We start from the raw sequence: 19,051 nt of genomic DNA on the forward strand, positions 1-19,051 counted from the left end.
TTGTAATACAAGAATGATGTGGCAATATATCAAAACTTAGACCTTATTATTTCACAAATGTTTGTAATTTTGCCATGTTTTTAAAATGCCAATTGATTATTAGATTTTCAGTGTGTTATATTTTATGTAATTTCCTGGTGTGATTTTCCAAGGTGCAAGATGGTTTCATGCAAATTTAATAAAGATATACAGAAAAATGATAAAAGAAGAGTAGTCTTTTGCCTTTTTTTCTGATTTGGACGAAATAATCATGAAGATGATCAAGATGAATTTGGTGATGATGAGGATGATGGTGGTGTTGCTGCTGATGGTGACAAGTGTGGCGATGGTTATACATGTAATGGTGGTGATGATAATGAGGTTGATGAAAATAAAGATGATGGCAATGGTGATGTTCGTGTTGATGATGGTAATGTTGATGACGATAGTAATGATCATCCCCTTTCATCTTCATCACTCTTATTTATATGTATCCCTCTCATCTACATCTCTCCTCTAATCATCTCCCTTATCATCTGAGTTCATCTCCATCCCTCGTCTCACCATCTCCATCACTCTATCCTTTCATCTCCATCCTCAGTTTCCCTCCATCCCCATCACCCTCATCACCTTCATTCCTCCCATTATCTCCATCACCCTCATCAACTCTATTCCTCTCATTTCCATCCCTCTCAACATCTCCATTCATCTCAGGAAAATGCATATACACAAGATAGAATTCAGCAGTAAAAATACTTGTTTTGAAATATAATATCCCTCTGTGAAGTGGGTTTTATTATTTGCCATATGAAGTTGAATAATTACATAGTAAACACTATACTTAACCAAATTTGCATTTTGAAAGAGAAACTGAAAGTTTCATGCACATTTTCAGTGGATATACAAGTTTTCAGTAAAATTACATTTTTAAAATAAATTCCAGGGGGGGCAACTGCTGTATAGAGCCATGCTTTTGAACATTTTTGGGGCCGGGATTATATCGTCCCAAGCTGGCCCCCATGTATATTTTCCTTTAATACATTTTTGGGGCCGTGGCAAAAAAACGCCCGACCCCCCCCCCCGCCCCTGCAGCGCCTGTGCATGTGTACTATACATGCAATTTTAGCCTGAATGATGAATCGAACATCTACAAGTCAAGAAATTGAAGCCTATTACCACTTAAAACCAAGCTACACACCATGGAAAATAAATATATTTATTTTAAAAAAGTAGAAGGGCAGATCCTACGATGTAAAGCTTCATCTAATTTTGTTTGAAGGAGAGCAGCAATAGACATTCTTTGATCGATGAATTAACAGGCTTAGTCCTACAAGTCGTTGGAGTAAACTAAACTCAGCCAAGCTCGGCTCTTTGTCTTTGACTGTACATGCACACTTCCATTGGGGATATCTTCGGGTCTGAAGCGCCCCGGCAGCTACGGGGGCCGAGCTACTAGTAATATTGCGATGAAAAGCACCCGAAACTTTAATCCGTTTTTCGCCACTCACGATCAGAGATAAAGTTGACAAACCTCAACAAATCAGGCATCTACACTAAGTTTTACTCTTTCTATGAAGAAATTGAGTTAAGGGAATACAAGAGAGTCTATCTTCAAAAACAAAAGTGAAGAAAATAAATTATGATCACAAAATTAAGTCAGTTGTTGAGCGGGGTCCCGGGGCCGAGTCGATCACCAAATACAGTACAGCAGCTAATACATCTGTACCTGGAAATCGCAAGATAATAGTAGCTAGAAGCGCATAAAATTACACCTTTTTCATTTTTTTTTATATTTAAACGAAAGAAAGTTGTAGTAATTGAAGAATCAGACCGTATTGCCACTTATGCCAGTGCTAGCTGTAGAATGTAAGTTTTCAATGAAACTGAGCATGCTCACGCGCTAAAAAGGGGAAATCCCTGGTTTTGAGGTAAAACCTGTGGTTTAAACCATGGTTTCATTTGAGTCCACTGTTGAAACCATGGTTTCATTTGAGACCACTGTTGAAACCGTGGGTTTTAGAAACCATCGTTTGTGAATACCAAATCTTAGAAACCATGGTTTTTCAAAAACCATGGTTTCTAAAACCCACGGTTTCTAAAAACCATGGTTTCAAACGAAACCACCTTTGTGAATTCGGGCCGTAGTGTTGGGGCAAAAAGGACATCCTCTATAAAACATTTTAATTTTTTTTCATCATCCCCGGAAATTTGATCCTAAACACGTAACTTTCCTAGTGAACTAGATACCCTTTTTTCATTATTTTTGTGTCTTTGACGCCCGTAATGTACCCTATCTTGAAAAAGACATCCTTCTTATGTGTTTTTTGGGGGGTGGCGCATGGTATCCACTCGTCAATGTCAGTGCCCCCCCCCCCCCCCGTGTCATCATCACACCATCATCATCATAGAGCTCATCTCCTGGCATCTCCTGGCTGCGCGTTTCCGTTTTACACCCTGGCGAAGGCATTTTCCGGAAAAGTAGCCAAAAAGCGACTAGTGAAGAGTCTACACACGTCGCTGGTTGCATGCAGCGTGCGACACATGTACAGGCGAGTCCACCACCGCATGCAATTTGCACAGTTACTGAGTTCCTCGGCACTTCATGTACAGAGAGAGCGGCAGTCAGGAGTGAAATCCGAACATGCTTTTGCAGTCGCGTTGTTTATGATTTTTTTTTCTAAAAATAAATTATTAACTAAATGAATAGAATGACAGACAAAATAAAAATAAACAGATACTTATAATGGAAAGACAAATTGAAGTTTGATGGATTGATACACTTAGAAGCTGCCGAAAGATAGATATAGAAGACTGATAAATAGATAGAGACACTGATAGACAGATAGATAGATAGAAATAGAGAGGAGAGAGAGGTGGATAGATAGATAGAAAGAGAGAGAAAGAGGGAGAGATGGATGGATAGATAGCTAGAGAGAGGGGGAGAGACAGAAAGGTTGATATATAGAGGGAGAGGGGGAGAGAGAGAACGAGAGAGAGAGAAGGATAGATAGATAGAGAGGGAGAGAGAGATGTTGTAGATAGAAATATGGAAGGACAAAGAGAGAGAGAAAAAAAGACAGATGCTAGAGAAGGAGAGAGATAGAGAATTTGAGAGACACTGATAGATAGGATGTTAGATAGATAAAGAATGAGAGACAGAGAAGATAGACAAATTAACAGATAGATAGATACATATATAGATAGAGAGAAATTATAGAGAAAGACAGACAGATGGATAGATATATAGATAGAGATATTAAATAGATAATTAAAGATTGAGAGAGACAGAGAAGATTATTAACAAATTAACAGATAGATAGATAGATACTCTAGTTAAAAAATATATAAATAGAGAGAAATAGAGAAAGACAGATGGATAGAGAGATAGATAGAGAATTTGAGAGATAGATAGATGTCAGATAGATCAAGAATGAGAGAGAAGAGCGACAAATTAACAGATAGATACTGTAGTTACATAGGTAGGTAGAGAGAAAAATAGAGAAAGACAGATGGATGGATAGATAGAGAGACAGAGAAGTATGTATTATTAGATAGATAGATACTGCAGTTACATAGATAGATAGAGATAAAATTTGAGAGATAGATATATAGACAGATAGAGAGAAAGACAGACATCAGCAAATCGGCAAGGCAAATGATCAAGGCAAACATTCGTATTGAACCTGGAAAGTATAAGCTCAGCTGCATTTGCAAGTACGGTGCGGATAACTTCGGTGCGGACTTTGGATCGCGCGCCCAGCTGATAATGTAAACAAACGTAGACGTAGACTCTTCACTAGTCGCTTTTTGGCTACTTTTCCGGAAAATGCCTTCGCCAGGGTGTAAAACGGAAACGCGCGAGCGGCATAATGGGGTCGCATATGCGGAGCCAGGGGGGCCCGAGGGGCCCGGCCCCTCCCCCCCCCCACTGGCGGAGCAAAAAAAAGAAGAAAAAAGGGAAAGAAAGAAAAAGAAGGGAAAAAGAGGAGAAAAAAGAAGGAGAAAGATAAGAGGAGGTAGACGAGTGAATAAAATAAGATGAGGGGAAGACTTGGAAAATGATTTTAAATTTTTTTCATGTCGGGATATAATATTTTCGCTCGCGCTTGCATTGCCTATTAGGTGATTTACATAACTTGCTCAATATGGAGCTCAAAATATCAAATTCTGAGGTCAATATACAAAACATATTTCAGTTCGGAAATTGAACTGTCATTATTTTGTTTGATTTTCAAAAAGTGCTCTGTAAAAATTTCTGTTTTTTATGGTCTGAATCAACATTTTCTGCTTGCGCTGCGCCCGCAAAATTTGATTGTCAGGTACCTATTATTTTCCTGTATTCCATAAAGTTATCAAAATATCCCTATTTAGGTCAGATTGTCAAAACGTATCAGCTAGCGCTGCACGCTCGCATTTTAATTGGTGATTTATGTATATCTCAATATCAATTCTAAAACAAACTATTTAAAATCCCCATTAATTTTGATGACAGTTTATGATAGATTTTGCTCGCGATTTCCGTTCGCATTGATCATTGAAAGATATTAACTCGTGCATCTTATTCATAATTACAAAAGTGCTTTAAAATAATGTCCAGTTTTCAGGCCATAAACTTAACAGATTTTGCGCTCTCATGCTTAGGAAGAGAAATATGAAGATAGTCATCATTTTCATATGATAATGTCCTTATAGAATGTCCCGGTCCTATGTCAAAATTCAAAGTAATAATAATGAAACATATCAGCTCTTTTTAAAGGGATGGTCCGGGCTGAAAGTATTGATAGCTTAACAAAATAGAGTAGAATTCACTCAGCCAAATGCCGAAAATTTCATCAAAATTGGATAACAAATATAAGAAAGTTATTGAATTTGAAAGTTTAGCAATATTTTGTACAAACAGTCGTCATGAATATCCATTATAGGCTGATAATGTCACATCCCCACTTGTTCTTTTGTATCTTATTTTATGAAATTAGGTTTTATTCATTTCTCCAAGAAATAGAAAAACTGGATTTACAACTAACTTAGTGCATTAGATATTTATTGCTGCAACTTATTTCATTATAAGGGAGACATATTATTCACACAAGTATGAAATAATGAAAAAGAAACATGATTTTATGTAATAACATAAGACAATGGAAAGTGGAGATGTGACATCATCAGCCCACCTAATGAATGTTCATGACGGCTGTTTTTACAAAATATTGCTAAACTTTAAACTTCAATAACTTTATTTTTTGTTGTCCAATTTTGATGAAATTTTCGGCAGTTTGCTCAGTGAATTCTACTTTATGTATTAAGATATAAATATTTTCAGCCCGGAACATTCCTTTACTGTAATCCATATCCACGGTACCTCACAATTTTCCCACAAAATGCTTCAAATGCAGAGCTTAAATTGACCCTTTTTTAGATCGGAATATCTTATATTTTTAGCTCGCTTTATTGATTTTTTTTATAAGAAAGGTAATTTGAAACACGCGTTTATTCAGATACGCAGCTTGTTACACTCTAAATTACAGGGATTTAAAATAAGTTCAGCTGGACAGTAGTTAGGGACCAGTCGATTTCTGAATTCAGTTTTAGTCCTAAAGACTTAAATTTAAATCTCAAATGATTTAGATTTAAAACTTTTGAGATTTAAAAATGAATCTTAAGGATTCAAACTAAATCACCTTTTTATTAAAAAGGGAATGGATCCATTTCAGTTTGTCTGCAATTGGAGCTAGATCCACAATGACAATTTGAAAACAAGATTTCTTTTATAATCTTATGTTCACATGGTAGGGTATAATATATCATGAGAACTTAGTTTCGCATAAGAATATTGCAGTATGGGAGAATTAAAGAAAAAATCCATAATTTTATCGGAATTGTCTGATGTGGATCTATCTCTTTGCAAACAAACTCTTCAGTTATGAAAGCGTGAAGCGCGGGCTGACATCTAGCACTTTCATGATTTTCATCTCACCTTTAACCAGTGATGAGTAGGCGACTAGTGATTATGGAATGATATTAATGGTTTAATCCTCATTCGCACAGTTTTTATTATAACGAATTTGCTCATTAACATTCTGATAAAGGACATTTTCTTTCAATGTGCACATTAACTTAATAAATGCAACTTTATAGGTTTTCGCATGCCGTTGTTCACTTTCTCGCTATAGTCAGATTTTAAACATTTTTTAGTCTCTCGACACTTGTAACACATTTCTTGATACTGCTCAGTCTTCCAACAAACAACCCCCCCCAAAAAAAAAAAAATCGGTTGCCTTTCTCTCGCTTGTGCATATGAAATTAAATGCATGTGTTATTGACCCCAGGGGGGTCCAAAATAGTTCCGGTCAAAATCATGGTATGAACGGGCAGTGAGGCAAACATTTTGAGCACTGGCGTAAATCCTTGCGTCACACTTATTTTTCAGGGATGGATGGAACAATATATAATCCCCCCTGAACAACAGATGTGACGCAAGAATTAACGCCAGTGATTTGGAGGGGTCCAGGTATATGGTGTACCAGAAAAAAATTAAAATAAAAAAAAAGTTGCTAGTGAGCGAAGCAAGCGAGCAAAAATTTTGATATCTTTAATACAAAATCAAATTTTTTGATATATTTTGACATAGTATTTAGAAAATGATATTATGTTTTCACCATTCTCTCTTTCCTTTTGTTTCCCTCCCTCCCTCTCTCGCTCTCTCTCTCTTTAATCTTTTTTTTAAAATTCTTTCTTTCTTTCTTTCTTTGCTATTTTTCTCGTTTTAATTTCCCCGGTGAAATCCGCTAGGGGGAGGACAGCCTGCCCCTGCAGCCTGTTACGGCACTGACTTTTCGCCTCTGATTTCGGGGTGTTAACATGTCGAAATTTGAAACCCCTCCCAGTACCCACTGCTCGAACGAGATTGACGCCACTAACCATAGGCGGCGGAAGCGGGGGGGGGGGGACAGGTCCCCCTCTAAATTTGAAGCGGGGGCGGTCCCCCTAATTTTTTTGTTGAGAACCTTTTATTTTGCTTGTAATTTTTGTCCTGCGTCCCCAAAAAATTCAGGTGGACCCCCCTAAATTTAGCTTGATAACCGTTTTTGGTTTTTGTTTTGCTTGTCAAAAAATTTCATCATAAAATTTTGGTTGATCTGGGGTCACCCCTGTCTTTCCTAATAAAAATACTTGGGGGCAATTCCAATTGCCCCCACCCCGATAACTTTAAAAGTTTGAAGAAAAAAATCGCAATATGCAACGCAAATATTGGCCCCTATCTTAGCATGGGAAAGCACCGTAAAAGCATTAAACTTAGCATAATTATGCTATCATTATCCCCCCCTAAAAAAATAAAATAAATAAGTAAATGAATAAAAGTTTTTCGGCGCTCTATAAGCGCGCAAGATATTGTAGGCCTATTTTGAAATGGCGCATAAAATTTTGGACATTTTTTCACCCTCAACATGGAACAACGCCCCTGCTTAGGCCAATGCAACATTGTTCGATTCGAGGCAGAGAATGAATGGATGATGATTTTGATGTAATTTTCATTATTACTTTCTTCTACTCACATCAACGATTTTCAATGCGCACCTAATCAATATTGCCTCGCTAGATGACGCATTGCAGCATATTGTTATTACGCTGCCTCAATTGCCTTAATGATGAAAATGCAGTTTCATTGAACTCGGTGCAATGTGATACATTCATCTGTTTGTTTTTTTTTTGTAGGGGTGGGGGCTAAGTATAGGCATACGGGGTCTTGATGAAAAAGTTGCACAAAAATCATACAAATGAGGTCAACTGATTTTACCTAATCAGAAGAAAATCTTGGATTTGTGTTTGAATTCTTTAGTTGCAGTCATAGGCAAATGGGTCCCTACAGTGAATAATTTTGGGGAACTTTCATATAGAAGTCTAAGCATGGATAGAAATCATAGAATAGGCATACGACAGAGCGAAGCGACATAGAATTCAATGCCTTTGTTTGTATTCGTAAATCAAAATTGTAGGGTCTATTGCATTCTCGTTTTGTTATTTTGACATTTTGAGAATATTCACTTATAAAACAGGTTTTGACGCCTCTCCCGTATTCACACTACCAGCGTCAATAAGATGATTAATAGAAAAGGTCCACCACTTCCCTTTCTTCACCACACTGACAAGTACTAGTATTCAGTTTATATAGGTTAAAAAACACACTTTTACACTCTAAAAAATGAAGTGCTAATTCAGCTCTTAAAGAGCGTGTATAGTGACTGCACTTCGGAGTGCTGATTTGTCTAGTTCAAATTTGAACGAGAAAAATCAGCACTCCGAAGTGCAGTCACTATACACGCTCTTTAAGAGCTGAATTAGCACTTCATTTTTTAGAGTGTATATACATTTATCTTGATTAGGTAGAAAACCTTTAATGTATTATTATGTATTTCTACAATATTTTCCTTTTCATTTGCATTACTGTGCTATTTCCACATTTTTGTCACTTAAAAAAACCCTGAAGCAACTTTTTCAGAACTCACTCACTACGCTCACTCGCTGTACGCCTTGAAATATTATGTCTTCCATCTATTGAAAATTTGTTCACTCACTTCTTTCGCTTGCACATTGATATTTACTGCAATTCATTAATTTGTGATACCAACTAATCCTTTATAAAAAAAATCTTGATAAGCCTTTAAATGACAGATATTTATAATATATACACATACGTATACATTGCCCACGATGAATTACACACCATTATTTTGAAAGAGATTTTTGGACACCATCCAGTTTTCAATTACTCAAAATTTGCTCTCTCGCATATTGATATTAGCTGCAATAAATTATTCATTACTTTATATCACAACAAATCCATTGCAATACAGCCATCGAAAAAAATCGTTACAGGCCTCTTATTATACTGAAAGATGGTACTATATACCTCCGTACATATAGCCTTTGGTGTGGGGGTGTCCCCGAAATTTTGAATTTTTCAGGATTATATTGCTACCGCCCCCAACTCCGACCGGATTAACGACAGTGCTACGTTCCATAATCTCATACCACACCCCTTCGAAACTGGTTTATTATGTCTAACTATATAGTGTTCAATCTAAAATGTTCAAAAGTATAATCTAAAAATTTGAAATTTGGCGACCTCGTCGCTTTTTAAAAGTTTTTATAGTGTTTTGACCAAGCATTACTGAACGCAATTATGTTTAAAATTTGAGGGTGATTCATTTTTACCGCGCATTAATTTGTTTTATAAACATTATACATAAAACATAATTATGCGTTTATAATATATACTCTCTTATGTTTGAAGCAGAATATTCTTAAATAACAAAATAACATCATGGAATAAATTTAGAAAGAAATTATATAATTATATTCAATAAACAAATAGTTTGAATATAGATTAGAAGACAAATAAAATTCGATGGAAAGAGTATAAACAAATTCATATATAATATAAATTTATGCAAGTCATAGGAAAGAAGACTAAATAAAATGAAATTGGACTCAAATTCGATGTTTGTACATATTTTATTATTTAAATACATAATACATGAAACGAAAGTTTAATGTAGTAAAGTATATTTGGATAGATAATGACGAATCGCCAAGAACAAAGGTGGGAAGAACTGAAAAGATTCTATTTACGTTGGTTTCTACGAAAAACTACATAGAGCACATAAACTAATAAAATTCACTAATTCTCAGTGAAAAACTCTATAGCTTCTACCTTCTGCATAGTTAATTTGGCCAACAAGACACTTAAATTATGATCATCGTTCTGCATCTACAACGCATTTATACAAAGATTGTCCTATGATTGTCTTATTGTATTTTGGAAAATGATCATCGACTTGATATTAATGCGAACCCGTTTATACACCAAGCTTACAATTTTCGCAGAACTGTTTAGAACTCTCCTCTTTTCATTATTCGTATGATTTTTGTTGCTTTAGTTTCTAGTTTTAATACTTACTCAGCCCTCCCGCATGCTTTGAAACATCCGCATGAAGCCCCCTAGAAAAAAATCATTTCTATTATCATCAATATTTTATGACTGATGGCATAGATCATATAATCATTAATCTTCCAAGTCACTCGTTCTTCGACTATACGCAGTCCTATATACTCTCTTTTTCTCTCTCTCTAGGGCTGTTTATATCGGACATTGCTGGGTAGACGGACTTCAATTTTATTTTACTATAATGTATGCTAAACCAATCAATCATAATGATTTTTTTTAATAAATACTACGAGAACAAAAGTAAAAGTATCTTGATGGCAGATCGTACCCGCATACACTCGCACCAAATCATTATTGCTCACATTGATCATTTGTGGCCATGCACGTTATTCATAATTCTTATGTTTTGACGACAAAATTATAATGACGGCATGTGCTGCTGCGATTTCCTGTGGCCAGTTTCTCCGAACAAGGATATAAGATCACGTTTCTCTTATAAAAAAGTTATAAGGATCATGGGCAACCTTACGAATTAAGATCTAACGGCCCGTAGAGCGCACCTTGGAGATCTATATAATTCAAAATATCATGGACTATAGTCGCAAAGACACTACAGATTCAGTTGGATACAGCAAGTTAATTAAAAGGGACCCTTTGCTGAGTGACGGCTATATTGCAGGGGGGTAAATGAATTTTGATTTGATTTGTTCTATTTAAACACGCTAAAAAGCCCTCAATCAGCCAAATTCGGGTTTTCAGAGAGGCCGTGAAATGATCATGATAATATTTTCCGACTGTCTTAATGTTCGTTTGGCATTTTATCCTTTCTTTCACACTTTCACGCTACACATTTCCACGGACATCTGTCAAACAGATCCAAAATACTCTGCGTGTCGAAATCAGGGCAGGAATCGCTTAAAGGGGAATCCAACCCAACTAAAAACTTGTTTTTATAAGGAAAAGAAAAATCAGACAAGTTGATAGGTGAAAGTTTGAACAATATTGGACAAACAACAAGAAAGTTATGAATTTTTAAAAGTTGTAAATATTGGTAATCACTATACCCATGGAGACTTCAAATTGGCCGCATATGGGATGTCATAGTGATGTAAGGCAAGGACTACTCTTCCATTTACTCCAATACATATTATGGCTAAAATGTCATTTTCCCCAAAAGTTTTATTTCAAATTATATTTTTCTTTCATGAGGACATACTACAATATACTACCTGGGTTATATTTAGATTACTGCCCCAGGGGAATGGGTACTTAGGAGAAAACCACAAATCCCTGATAATAAAGTACATGGCCTATGGGAAAGTTGTCCTTGCCCCTTGTCATAATTTACTTACCCAGTTGCCAATTTGAAATATACATAGTATTAGTGATCTCAATTTTAAAGCAGCTATAACTTTCTTATTGCTTGTCCGATTTCTTTCAAACTTTCACCATTCTGTTTAATTTATTTTTCTCCTTCCCAACATAACATGTTATGGCCAAGGCTGGATTCCCCTTTAAGTCAAGGTGTAAAAAAGGGAGCACCCCATGCAACTCCCATAACGTTACTATTTAGAGCAGCTCAAATAATATGATTTCAAGGTGATGAAAATTTGTTCTTCATAGTCTTCACAGAAAATCCTTATAGCGATAATATCTTACTCCTTGGTCATCATGGAGACGAATTCTGTTAGGACAAAAATAAGATAAGAACAACAATAATAATTATGTTAATAATGACCAAGTACGTCTCAAGACTTTCCGACCAACTCAAAAACACGGAAAGACACATCATGATTGTAAATAATGTTAATGCGGACAGTCATGAGAGTATTCTCACTTTTGCGGAGTTACATCCTTGTGTGATTGTCGGGGTTTTTAAAAGTTTTTTGTCGGAACTGTAGACATGCTATACAGTGTAAGAATTATCATAAATATCTTAATATTTCATCATAAAACCTGTAAAAAAAATGTCAAGAGCTCAATAATGTGTTACCATGATGGTAATACAGACAATTTCAGTGTTAGACTTGTTGGATTTTCCTCATTTTATTCTAATCAGCTTTTTGCTGGGGTTTACTAATTCCCTACAAACAGGAAGGGGTGCCAAGACACGTACCCCATCCTCTCAGCAAAATATGGCGTTTTTATTTTCATTTTTTTTTAAATTACCTATACCCATTTTCAGCTGATACCTAAATTTCGATAGTATTTTTGTTGAATAATTGTAATTTTTAATTTGCCTCCAGTTTCCTGGATCTGTTCAAGAATACAACTGATGTGCAATAAATAGCTTTCTCGTTAATGAATTGCTTGTCATACCAGGTCCAGCATGCAACACTAATGTGAAAATTATCTGTAGACAATTATCATGATTACACCAGTCTATATAGACGAGGAAATAAAGGCCACTGAAAATGCGCTTTCTCTCTTTTACGTGATCTTCGATATTGAATGCTATACACAATCATAAGAGAGTGGCAACTGTAAATAAATGGTCCGCCTTGCCTAAAGACGCAAAGCTGTGGTGTGGTTTAAAGTCTGGGGATTTATCCACTGAGCCACAACACCTCAATATTTAAAAGAACATTTACTAAAGGCTCGGGCCTTATCCAAAATCAGATTCGAATTCTAAATCTGCACATATTTTGGAACAAAATCTTATGTCACTTAATGTTTTTGGATTAACTTTCTTCACAAGAAATCTAAGACTTTTAGGATATTCAAAGTGTGACGACGGTGAAATGAGGTGCAAAGTCAGAGGAGGCCAGGAGAATGGCAACTGCCTCTACAATTTTTCTTAATTGAATAAAAAAGAAAAGGAAGAGGGGGACATGAAGAAAAAACAGGTATTAAAAAGAAATGGTTGGTTGGTATAACTATCCAATACACGTGGCCTTTTTTCATTGAGAGAAAAAAGGAATGACGTCACTTACTGATTTCCGTCGCCCCCCCCATTCCAAAAAAAAGTACTGAGGTGCAAGACCCGTGATTGAACTACTCACCTTCATAGTTGACTTGACCGTCACCATCGACGTCTGCTTCCCTGATCATCTCATCCACCTCTTCGTCCGTCAACTTCTCACCAAGATTCGTCATCACATGGCGTAGCTCGGCAGCGCTGTGATCAAGAAAAATATTATTCGTTAAACTGGAAGTCTTTTGCACTTGGGAACACTTTATTTGAATGTGATAAAACATGTACAAAATATTATACATGAATTATTGTGAATGATTATGGATGCTAGATCAGAAGACCTTTGAACAATCATCAAAATAGAGCCAAAAAATTAAGGTCGATTGATCCGTTATAATTCTAACAGTAAACAGGACATTTACTACTAGAATTAAAACGGATTAATATTAAGTTGAAATTTCAAATTATCCGGGCAAGTCAAGGTGTATGCCTATCTCTTAAACATGTTTAAAGGATGAACCACAATAATGCAAAATATCTTCTGAATTTAACATCGACATAATTAACCCTATACATTTTCTTGTGATGAGGGGTGGATCAATGACTTGTTAGTTGGAGAAACTCGTTGAAAGGAGTAAACTTTTTCTGATGAGCAAAATAAAAAAAAAAGTAATTTTTTCATCCTCCGTCATTTTCTCTCTTTCTCCCTCATTTTTTATTTTGGTAATCAAACGTGCACCGCATGTGGCTCTGACGGGCCAGATGATTGTATACTACAATCAAAGATACATACTCATTTTATTAAAGGTCAAGTCCACCTCAGAAAAATGTTGATTTGAATCAATAGAGAAAAATCAGACAAGCACAATGCTGAAGATTTCATCAAAATCGGATGTAAAATAAGAAAGTTATGACATTTCAAAATTTCGCTTATTTCTAACAAAATAGTTATATGAACGAGCCAGTTACATCCAAATGAGAGAGTCGATGATGTCACTCACTCACTATTTCTTTTGTTTTTTATTGTATGAATTATACAATATTTCAATTTTTACGAATTTGACGATTAGGACCTCCTTGCCTGAAGCACAAAATGTTAAAATAATGGAATTCCACGTGTTCAGGGAGGAATGAAACTTTATTTCACATGACAATGACGAGAAAATCAAAATATTTCATTATTTCAAACAAAAAAAAACAAAAGAAATAGTGAGTGAGTGAATGACATCATCGACTCTCTCATTTGGATGTAGCTGGCTCGTTCATATAACTGTTTGTGAAATGAAGCGAAACTTTGAAATGTCATAACTTTCTTATTTTACATCCGATTTTGATGACATTTTCAGTGTTATGCTTGTTGATTTTTTCTCGTTTTATTCAAATCAAGTTTTTGTTGGGGTGGACTTGTCCTTTAAGATGACAGAAGATGTTTGAAAATTTGTGTATTTTTAGATGCTACCATGGTGAGTTTGGAACTACCCTACACCAAAGACATTTTGTTAAAACTAAAGAAAAATTAGGATATACAAGGAGTAGCATATACTTCAAATCTACTTCATGTAGGATATATTGTTCAAGCTTTAGTAAAGCATGGTTCTCAAGAAATAGTTATGAAAAGTTAAATGAAAATGGTTGAGGAACCGCATGCTTTCGGGAGCATAAAAAGAAGCTGAGGAACCGCATTTTATTAGAGCATTTCAAAATAATGTATCGAGCGGACGTAAAATTGTATTTCTAGTAAAAATATACTTTTTTTGAAATGTATAAAGTAGTACCGGCTCAGGGTAAATCGACATAAAAATAGTCCCCGCAGCACAGTATAGCGCCAAAATGATCGAGACATGAATAGGCATAGCCGCCCAGGTCATCCCTTAAAAACCCCTTCTAAGTAGGCCTATTATTGATTGGTCATCGATTTCCTAGATTTAAGAAGACCTCTTGAAAGACACAACCATCCTTCATGAATAATAATGGAAAGAATTCGTTTGTGAAAGAATATGTGATTTACATCCATACACAAGTTTTCCAAAATAACTCGTACACAGCAAAAACTGTGCTGTTAACCGTGTTCATATAGGACCACACCAGTTATTTTACACTGTTGTTAAATTGGTGGTGTTAGATTTACACGTAGGGAAAAGTTGTGACAGTTTTTGCTTTTTGCATGTTAGAATTGATATGATTAATAATCTTGTCGAGTACCTTGCCTTGAAATTTCATTCATATTGAAGGTCACCGTGACCTTGGATGTCAAATGGCTCAACTTGCCCCATATATGGGGTAAGTTTGAGCCACCTTCTGGGGTAAGTTGAGCCACAAAAACTATGTACCCAGCATGTCAATTTTTTGTTTAAAGTCTTTTCACTTGCTAATTCTCATGGCAATGTATAAGCCTGTGCCTTTGTTTTTTAACATTACCATAGGAATGTTCATAACTTAGTCCGACCGACACACATCATATAAAAGACTATGACAAGAATGAAGATCCATTACTACTGTTTCAAAGTGTGTGTTTATAAAGCACTTGGCTGGTTTCAAAGTTGGAGCTATTTATGGGTCATCACCACCACCACAATGTCTGACTCATTCATTATTGGCCTGGGGCTGGTGGCTCAACTTGCCCCTATGCTCAACTTACCCCGCCTTCCCCTATAGGTGTTATTACAACACCTATGGTTGTTACATTTACACTCTTTGGTGCTATGTTCAATCTCTAGCCTCTAGGGTGTTATTTTAACACCTCAGGGTGTGGTCCTCTATCAACACCAATTGGTGTCAGTTTTAACACCACAGTTTTTACAGTGTACCCAGTGAAGCTAATCAATCCGTTATCTTTCCAAACAAGTCAACATACCTGATGAATCCGTTACCATCCTTGTCGAACACTCTGAACGCTTCTCTGATCTCTTCTTCGCTATCTGTGTCTTTCATCTTCTTAGCCATCATCGTTAAGAATTCCGGAAAGTCGATATTGCCATTGCCTTAGTTAAAAAAAGGTGGAAATTATTGATATATTCGAGATTTTTTTCAAACCCATTTTTTTAAATAAAAAAAAGAGTTTCGTAAAGGAAAATTAATTCATTTAGAAAATGTTAAGCAAATACATAAATCCTAAAACGTTAGGAAAGTTGGAGTGACAGAGATAAGACATTTTCCAAACTTAATGACAAGAAGATATATAGGAAAGCTTACTTAATTTATTTATTTACGTTTTAAAAATCCACTTCTGATACTCCATAATCTGCTTCTTCTTTTTTTTACAGCGCATTAGCGGCGAAAATGAGATTTTTCTTTTTTGATTGTCGAATGAAACTTACGCTTCTTAGTTAAAATATACGGTATACACATTCGAACTTATTAATACCATTTTTTTTACGATATTTAAAATTGTAAGTTTACCTTATAAGTATTTTGCTTGTTCAGACCTATACTTCTTTATGGATTGCTTGTCGTCATCATTCATTCGCAATACTTTAATCCCGCAAAGAAAAAAGGCATCGCAATGTCATGAGCAACAAAGGAATGTAAGCAAGAAAGGAATTTGAAATTCTGTGGCAGTGAAAGCAGACAATCATTCGAAATTCTGTTGTTCTGGATTTCGTTCGGCTTTGTTGATGAAATATTGTAAGATATTCCGATTGGTACACTTTATCATGGATGAGCGAATTAAAACATCGTAGATTTCTGGGTACCTTTTCTATTCCTATAATTCTTGACCCAATGTTAATTGAATTGGATATTGTTTTTAAGATATCAGTAATCAGAAAGAAACTTACCATCAGCATCAACTTCATTGATCATATCTTGAAGCTCCGCCTCAGTTGGGTTTTGACCCAGTGACCTCATCACTGTGCCTAACTCCTTAGTAGTGATGGTGCCATCACCGTCCTTGTCAAATAGGGAGAAAGCCTCCTTGAATTCTACAAATTGAAAACAAAGTCAACATGGAACTGGATGGCGTTGACCCATGGTTGAAGTTTACAAACAACCTTCCAACAAATTAATTAGTAAATACAAGAAGCCTTATTCCCAATATAGTTATTCCCAATGTGGTTATTTTCTTCTTACTTGAGTCAATGAAAGCAAAATTGTAAATTTGTATTTTTTTTTTTTAAAACAAGTGCACACCTAGTTACCATTAATGCATATAGCATTTCCATTTATTTTCAAGCAGGATAAAAGAGCATTGTAGATTAAATGCCTTGCTCACAGGCATATCTGCCGCGGCCGGGATCGATCCCTGGACTTTTTCATGTATAGCCAGGCGCCTTAGACCACTCGGCCACGGCACCTCCACAAAAAATTATCGATTGGATAATGCGCGTTGGAATTTTAGTTTATAGCCAAAAAGTGTTTTTAACGTGCTTATTAATTATCATCATCATCATAATCTCCATCATTACCATAATCATTATCATTATTATTATTATCATTATCATCATCATCATTATTGTTATCATTATAGTTATCATAATTATTATTATTATTATCATTATTATCATAATCATCATTATTATTCATATCTGATTAAGGTGAGAGCTAGTAGATGAAAATGGTTGTCTTTTAATATAGGGATGAATCCCATATAGTAGATTGCAAATATTAATATCAAATTCATAACTCAATTTTATTTTGGGCTATCCCAATCAAATATGGGAACCAAGTTAGAGTACATAATGCACCCAAAAATAAACAATCACCGTGGGACACTTCTATACTCTCCTGTACTTGTATATAAGTATATAAGAGAAAATAGCCCAAGACAAATGAATTGTAGAATTGCACATTACTGCCCTCATTATGCAGACATTCTGAGTTGTATTGGCAAATCTCAAAAGGTACAACGTTGGATCGCGAGCCCGTAGATCCCTATCGTGCAAATTTGATACAAATGTCAATTAACAGTTATGATAATGCTGATAATATTCTGAAAGCTTATATTTCAATTCAAATCTTATATGTTTATTTAGCATGCGGATAACAAGTTTTTTATATGTTGTTATTATTAGTATGATAGCGGTAATGCCTTGTGTCAATCATAATTATTTCAAATAGGAAAGTGCAGCTTAAAGTTATTTTTGTTATTCTATTATCTCTCAACTCCAATAACTATAAAAGAATGATAACTTACCGGCGATTTGCTCTTCTGTGAGTTCAGCGGCCTGTGTGAATATCATAGAATTAAAGTAGATTTTTAAGAATTGGAAAACATTAATCTGGTTATCTGGGTTTATACAACTCTGCATTCCTCAGAAGATAATAGGGCCAAAATGAGTCATAAAAGCATGGTAAAAGTCAACTGGATGAATGGGGCTGTATAAACAAACACATTCTTATCAATGTATCGTGCATTTATTTAAGGCCATGCATGGTGTGCAGAACTGAATTTATTTTCGTAAGTACATAATTAAATTCAAATAAAAATTTGAAGAAAAAAATCTTTACAAAATACATGCGCAGCAAAAATTTCTTTTCTTTCACGTAAAAAGTATAGTGATGCAACTGCCAATGATTCAATTTTTCCTTGGGAGTCTCTCCATAAAATCAAGTTAGAATCCATTTGCGCACATTCATGTTATTATGATACTATGTACGGAATCTATTAAAGCTCAATAGCTTTCAGGTCAATCTTTTAAAAATGTACAAAATAGGTATATTATGTGCATCCCATTGCAAACATTTATGAGTCAATCATCACAATTTGACCTGAAAACACTTATTTTTTAAAGCTTAATACAACCATAATCGTGGATATGAATACATAATTATGCTTACCATTTTTTGTGTGAAGTACAATATGAGGTAGACGGAGAAAATTGCTATCCGTCCGTGTGGCGGCCCTGCAAAGGTGTGAAAATGCGAGTCGTCTCACCAACAGCGTCTCTGAAACTAACGGTAGTCATGCAGAGGGTTTATTACCCGGTATAATCAAATAGCGAAGGTCCTGAACACTCACCGTATTGGCCGTATTGACCATGTTTACCCACCCCGAATACAATCGATATTGTGTTCAATCCTCTTCACTCCATTCAACATCCACTCTCTGTTTCAACAGAAAGGATATTCATCAATAATTCATCAGCCGCAATGCGCATTGCACAAAACGATTGGCGCGCTGAAGAAAATGAGCGAAAGAAACTTGAGTTGTGTTCAAAGGATTTAAGTAATCAAACATTTTCATGAGTTAAGATGTAGAAAATAGCAAAATTAGC

At 35.4% G+C, this 19,051-nt stretch overlaps 1 protein-coding gene across 1 annotated transcript; it reads right to left on the minus strand.

Moving 5' to 3' along the window:
* Positions 1–11,541: 11,541 nt before the first annotated feature.
* On the minus strand, positions 11,542–18,718 carry LOC121419007 (calmodulin-A-like). Its single transcript, XM_041613266.1, has 6 exons — positions 18,615–18,718; positions 17,971–18,001; positions 16,616–16,759; positions 15,694–15,820; positions 12,928–13,043; positions 11,542–11,609 (listed from the first exon to the last, which is right to left on the minus strand). Exons 1-6 carry the CDS (start codon positions 18,615–18,617, stop codon positions 11,581–11,583), a joined length of 450 nt encoding a protein of 149 aa, XP_041469200.1. The 5' UTR covers positions 18,618–18,718; the 3' UTR covers positions 11,542–11,580.
* Between the last annotated feature and the right edge of the window lie 333 nt (positions 18,719–19,051).

This window comes from Lytechinus variegatus, chromosome 7 (genome assembly GCF_018143015.1).
Source record: "Lytechinus variegatus isolate NC3 chromosome 7, Lvar_3.0, whole genome shotgun sequence".
NCBI classification, from domain to species: domain Eukaryota; kingdom Metazoa; phylum Echinodermata; class Echinoidea; order Temnopleuroida; family Toxopneustidae; genus Lytechinus; species Lytechinus variegatus.

Coding starts and splice junctions, on each gene's coding strand:
- LOC121419007 (XM_041613266.1), bottom strand. Junction 15,821..16,615: donor CAATGAAGTTGATGCTGATG/GTAAGTTTCTTT, acceptor TTTTTAACTAAG/GCAATGGCAATATCGACTTT. Junction 13,044..15,693: donor GATGGTAACGGATTCATCAG/GTATGTTGACTT, acceptor TCTTGATCACAG/CGCTGCCGAGCTACGCCATG.